The 6,512-nt window shown below is 40.4% G+C and overlaps 1 protein-coding gene across 1 annotated transcript in view; it reads left to right on the top strand.

The window, feature by feature from the left end:
- The window catches only part of LOC103520630 (ubiquitin carboxyl-terminal hydrolase 1), a gene marked incomplete at its 5' end in the record, with an annotated part of 12,872 nt that extends 7,345 nt beyond the window's left edge, over positions 1–5,527 (top strand). Inside the window, 2 exon segments of the mRNA XM_008485730.3 lie at positions 3,236–3,348; positions 3,972–5,527. Coding sequence (XP_008483952.1) covers positions 3,236–3,348; positions 3,972–4,276 — 418 coding nt within the window.
- Positions 5,528–6,512: the final 985 nt, after the last annotated feature.

The following is a 6,512-nucleotide window of genomic DNA, read 5'->3' as shown; positions in this document are numbered from 1 at the left end:
GTTTCGAAGATTCAACGTTCAAATTCGGTGCATTTCTAACTATTACCCGTGGCGTTGCTTGGACTACTGTTTTCGGGGAACCCAATCGGACTGCAGGTGGAGGCTTCGGTTGTTTAAGAACAGGAAGAGTCAATTTGGGCGGTCGAACATAACCACTGTTGGAGATGGACAGATTGGCGAAAGAATTCAGAGATGTCCCTGGGCAAAGTGGTTTCGGTTGAGATAGAAGGTTTGAATTTGGTGCGGTATTATTTGCGGACATAGGCATTGAAGTTGGCAGAACTGAACCTTCAGGATTTAACGTTAAGACGTTGTTATGCGGGGTTCTTAATGAAGTGGAAGGATTTGTAATTGAGATAGGATCCAATGTAGAAAACGCGGGATCAGTAACAGGGTCCAACGTGCTAGGATCGATTGTTGATACCGGATAAGACGTAGGAAATTTAGTACTGGAAGGAGTACCCTGAGGTAAAGTGGACATTGGTTGAGATACAGTGGAAAAGGACTGACCTACAGTAGGAATTGCTTGAGTAAAATTTGATATTGGTTGACCCACTGTGGAAAGAGATTGAGCTACAGTAGGAATTGCTTGAGTAATATTGGAAATTGGTTGAGATAAAGAAGACCCAGGGTCAAACGGTTGAAGTGGGTAGCTATCATTTGAAGAGAGGTTTAAGTTTGTATGTAAGGACTTCTCACTGACAGTCTGATTAGGGAGTTCCACAATTTTAGGCACAAGTTTGCCCGTGGCATTCGCACCAAGATTACTCGAAGATCGGACAAAGTTGTTCATGAAGATGTCCGCACCAGAAGACTGAGGCAGAAACAGGGAGCTATTCTCAGAAGAAATGGCGGCGCGATTTCCAGAATACCCAATTGCGTTAGTATCATTCCCGTGCCTTCGATATTTGACTAGTCTCGAACTTTGGCTTTGGTTGGATAAGGGACTTAACCTTCCGTGATATCCCCTATGCGTGCCTGCATCTAAATCAGCAGGTTCTTCAGTGTTCAGATATCTAAGAGATTCGATGAAATCGTTGATTTTCGCTTTGGTTTTCGAGTCCAAAATGATTCTCGATTTGGACGTGAGTTTCTGGAATTTGGAGAACAGTTTCTCTGGATCGTACCGACACAGTTGCTTTTCGTGGGCTAACACGGTGTTGTTGTAGACGTTGTTTGTGGTGAACTTTTTGCCAACATTTTCCGTAAGGTATTTGCTGCCAATATCACTTTTACTGTTGTATTTATCACTCGTTTTAGGAGGAGAGTATCTGACTATTTGGTGGTTAGAGCGGATGGTATCTTGTCCCGAAGGATAGCCAGCAGCATGTTTTCCACTGATGTCTTGCAATCTAGTATTGTCATGCTGACTCACATTAGCTTCATTACCGACAGCATCTGTCATCCTAGGAGTTTCTTGATCTTGAATTTCATTCAGCATAACAGACGAAGGTTCATCGTCGATGTTTCGAATATCGCAGACCAAATTCCTCAGCATGTTTATCAGATCTTGACTGGTAGATTCGTCAGATTCTGAGTCTGAACTTAGAGTCAACATTGACTCCGGACTCTTGTTAGGACCGGGTGACAGTGATTTGGAGTACTTTTGAATCGGAGATATGGTTCTGGTAGAAGTGGGATGGATGGCTTTGTCGTTCATATTGGAGTAATTTCCTGCTCTGTTGTTGATGTTACTGTTGTAGATCTTGTTGATGTTTGCACCACTACTCTGGATATCATTGTTGAAGGTGTTATTAAGATTGTATCTATCTGTAGTGCTGTTGATAGTTGCCCTGTTATTTCTCTCATTGTGCTCGCTATAATACGTATTGTTGTTTGTATTGTTTGCACTTCCGACCCTCTTATCATCAACAATACCGTGTTTCAAGATGTCATTGTTTCCACTACTACTGAACTTGGAACTGATTTGAGTATCTTGAGAATATTTGCCAGTATTTCTCGACTTACCTCTTTTTTCCTGTTCTTCAGATGAGTTTGGACGCTTTTCTGAACCTCTGTCATAACGTAGCTCTGCATTATTATTTGATTTTAGACTCTGTTCTAAGGATTTAATAAAGGACACTAGATCTTTTACTTGACCTCTGTCATGCGGAGGTACTTTATTGGTTTCCTTGGGACAAATGGCATACCCAACTTGGTTAACAGATGGTTTAGGATTACTGACGTCAATGGCTCCAGAGATTTCTGGTTTTGCTTTCACCAGATTAGATTCCTTCCTGTGACTATAACTAGTGGAATCTTCACTTGCTGTTACATCAGCTGAATTCCGTGAAGACATATTTCTTGAATAATTTCCACTAGAATTCGAAGACACGATAGGTTTGTTTGGAGGCGCGGGTGCTGGTACAACTACAAAACTGGGAATACTCTTCTTCGAACGATCCCTAACAAGAGAGTACGAAGTTGAGTTGAAACCCCCATTAGATGGTAAAGTTACTGCGGAATGACTATTAGAAACAGTGCATCTACCATTTGATGGCAATGGTATTGCGGAGTCACTAGAAATGGTGGACGTACCCTTTGATGGCAATGCTACTGTGAAATTACTACTGGAACTACCATTTGATGGCAAAGAAGTGACTGTAGAATTACCATAAGAGTTACTATTCCAAGTTGAATTATAAGAGCTATTAGAAGGGAAAGTAACACTACTGGATGAAAGACAATTCAAAACATCATTAGAAAGATTTGAAGAACTAATCGTACTTAAAGAATCTGCTGGATAAGATAATGAAGAGCTATTAGATATATCCAAACAGGGTACTGACGTTGTTAGACAATTCATAGATGGTGTAAGAGATACTGAATCACTGGAAATATTCACAGCTGTAGAAGAGTTAACAGGAGTATACAAAGCATTCCCAACCGTACTCATTGAGCTAGTGCTAGAAACATTGGATAGAGAACAAATAGATGAACCTGAAACCCCATAGGGAGTCAATTACTTAAATTTTTATAAATTGAAAAAAAATAAATTTGGAGGTACAACTAAAAAAAAAAAAAAAAAAAAAAAAAAAAAAAATAGACAGGACATTCTATTAAAGAAAGTGGAGAAAAAAGAAATTGCTTTTTTCCTTACAAACATTTGTCTTAATTCCATATTTTTCCCCTCCCTCATTTCTTTCTTTGTTATTGTCATTATGTTAAAAAAAGAAAAAAAAAAAAAATCTTTCCATTATAGTGACTCACTTTTAAATTAATTTTTTGATTCTAGTTGTGACTACGTGCAGTGCCCGAAGGACAAGAGACGGGGAGGGGGGAATGGGGGGAGCATGAGCGGGAGTGCGGGCGGCAGTCTGCTCAGCAGCGAGATGGAGAAGTCGAAAAGTAAGTGAAACAAAGGCCCGTCCCACAGTGAATCTATTAACCCTTATTCTTTACTTCACGTCGCGTCAGTTAATCTCGTTAATCTCCGTTGACTCATTCATGAGGCTGGCACCTCACTCTTCACGCGTAGACGCGCGACTTTGAGTAGCGCGTAGTCGACTGCAAAACTAAACATATGGAAATGATATGGAGTACAATAGAGGGTCTCTATCATTTTCAAAGGTTTGGTTTTGCAGCCGACTACGCTTTTCTAAAGTCGTTCATCTAACTCTATGCGTGCAGTGTGAAACCAGCCGAATACTAGTAGTTCAGTGAACTAGACCTCACTGGGACTCCTTTTTCGGGCCCAAAATTTAATGAGAAATTTTCCTTCATGTGATGAACGTGGCTGGGTGAAGTTGATGATGATGAACAGGCGGGTAGCCTGTCGCCAAATGAAGGATAAAAAACCCCGTCATTAAAGATCTTAGTAGATATACTATACAGTGACGTTAAATGTCTATTAAAATAAATCTAAAGAGGATACTCGTGTGCGAGTCAAAGAATGTTCCTTGAAATAATGCGAAAGTGGTTCCAAGGTTTTTTTTTTATCTAATTATTTTCTCCTCTCCTCTCCCCTCCAGGCGGCATTCTCAAGTTCCTGCGCCCGAACAAGTCCATCGAGCCGCCCCCGGAGTCGTTCGCCAAGTTGTCGGCGGCACAGAACTCTGCCCTGGCCGCCACGCGAGTGTGCCGCACCAGTCTGGAGTGTTGCGGTATTCGGATCCGGGACAAGACTGCGGCGGGCCGACCTGCGGAAGAATCGACGTGGTTGGAGTGCGACGATGAGAACGTACGTACGTTAAGTCAGGCTCAGTTCGAGGATATGCTGGCCAAGTCGTCGTCTGCCCAGGGAACCCCTTATTTGCTTTTCTATACTCGGGTGTGATGTGTAAGCCCATACATGTACGTACATTAGACGGGGGAAGATTCGTAGAAGCTTAACCCATCTTTTGGGGCTGTTTGCCCCCACACCGAAGCCTAAAGGTGTGTTCACACATGGTCGACGGCCGTCGATCGATGTGAATCAATGATCGACGTGAATCGATGATCGATTGACAGCCCGTCGACTATGTGTGGAGAGTGTCTAGACACCTTCAGAGTGAGCTTTTTGTGTTCGACGGACGAATCTTTCCTATCGAAGCTAAGCAACATGCTTGGGCAATCTGTCCTTACGAAAGAAGTTAAGCAACTTGCGTGGGGGTAGTGATACAAATAATTTGGTACCAGTGATATTAAGGTTCGAAAATTCGTGCCGTATTTGCTTGTGAACTCCAGTATGACCAATGTGACATTTATGAAGAACTTTTTTTTCAACTAGGGGGTCGTATTTTCCTTTCGAAAACCGAGACAATTACCCCTCTTTTGGTGTGATAGCATACTAAACTATTGGAGATACAAGATGGCGCCTCATCTTGTAGAAGGGAAAGCCTTTTTTAAGAAAAAGAAAATACGACTGTAGGTACACTGACAATTGTGGTTTGGTGGTGGTGGGTAGGTGTGTGTCTCTAGTGATCAGAATATCCTTGGATGTACAGGTTCGTGAGTGTAAGTTGACTTCTGAGTACGCTCAGGACGTTCTCAGAGAATGCTCGAAGATCAACAAAACATTGCAACACGACCCTGTTGCCCGGGCCTTTAATGCCCTTGGAATAGCTTTTTTATAGTTATTGACAGTCATCTGTTTAAAATAGGGAGTTTTTTTCAACCAAAATTAGCGTCCCGTTAACTGAACTCTTTGACGTTAATGACGAAAACTCGTTTCTGCACATGAGCAGATATATATTTTTTCGTCAAATAACGTTAAAGAGTTCAGTTAACGGGACGCTAATTTTAGTTGCAAAAACTCACTTAACGATCATGTTTCGATGGAACATGTGTTCATATGAAATCCAGTTTCAAATTGTTTATTTGCCTTCATTTTAGTTCTTACTTCTATTCTCTTTGGTTTGTTACGGCTAAAATACCTTTTAGTTTGAACATACATATTTTTGCTATTCTCTAGACATTCTTGCAATTTACATATTTGTACATAGAAATCAACATAATTATACATACGAAAATTACATAGTAAATAAATCCTTGTGAATTATATGTACATACATCCAGAAGAATAAAGAAACCATTTACCCATTGACAAGTCCTTTGGTTTTTTTTCTATTATTATTTATTTTGTTCCCACAGTATACATAGCTATTCTCAGACTCAAAATATTTTCGGGAATTGAACCCGAAAAAAATATCACTGAAGAAAAAAAGAAAAAAATGTAACAGGTAATAAAGAAATCAAGGAAAAAGACGAGAAAAATTCAGAAAAAAATTTGCGAGAGGTTTTTTCAAGATTCCCAGACCTGTCTAGCATGAAGGTTCCCACCCGAATGCCCACCCTCGGCACCTAACTTTGGTAGAACAACTTCGAAGCTCAGAAATGGGAGGAGCCAAGTCTGAATAGTAGGGGAAACTTTCTCCTATACTGCCTTCAAGTGGTATCGAATAGAAAGTTTCGAGACATGCGCAGTAGAAATTTCCCCTCGCTTGACTCTTTGTCCTGAACTTTTCGGCTGTGCTGATGGAGTTAGGTGCCGGGGGATGGGAAAAAATACTATAGAAGAAAAGAAAACAAAATCGCCAGATTAAATGATAGAAATAAATACATAAATAAATATCTTTTCTTTATAAACATCTCTCAAATAAAATGCATGGAATACATTTGAACAAGTAGCTGAGTCGGACTAGTGTGAATCAGATTTATACGAGTTCACCCAAAAAGGTCCGATAGATGACTGAAGTTGAAGCAAAACTGTGCGTGGTTTACTTATATCTGGACGGGTGACCGTGTGAGATAAAGCGTGTGCTGGCAATTTAGGGGGGTTCTCAGCCTCGTGAGAATAATAAATTTACTTATAAATGAAGATCTTTACATATATAAAGGATAACTTAGGAGCTACTTCTTATATTTTATCCTTTTCACGTCAGTAGATCGAAACACAAAATTGTTATTTTTAATCTGCTCAAGTAACTGATCCTTGCTCAGTTTATTACTGTTACGACTGATTGAGGATTGCTCTAGTTGACTGATAATATCTGAACAGGGTACATTAGGCGTGAACGGAGGTGGTGGATTTT

Source organism: Diaphorina citri, unplaced genomic scaffold (assembly GCF_000475195.1).
Source record: "Diaphorina citri unplaced genomic scaffold, Diaci psyllid genome assembly version 1.1 scaffold3859, whole genome shotgun sequence".
NCBI classification, from domain to species: Eukaryota; Metazoa; Arthropoda; class Insecta; order Hemiptera; family Psyllidae; genus Diaphorina; species Diaphorina citri.
Note: the sequence above shows the minus strand (reverse complement) of the source record. Positions and strands in the feature narration are given on the sequence as shown.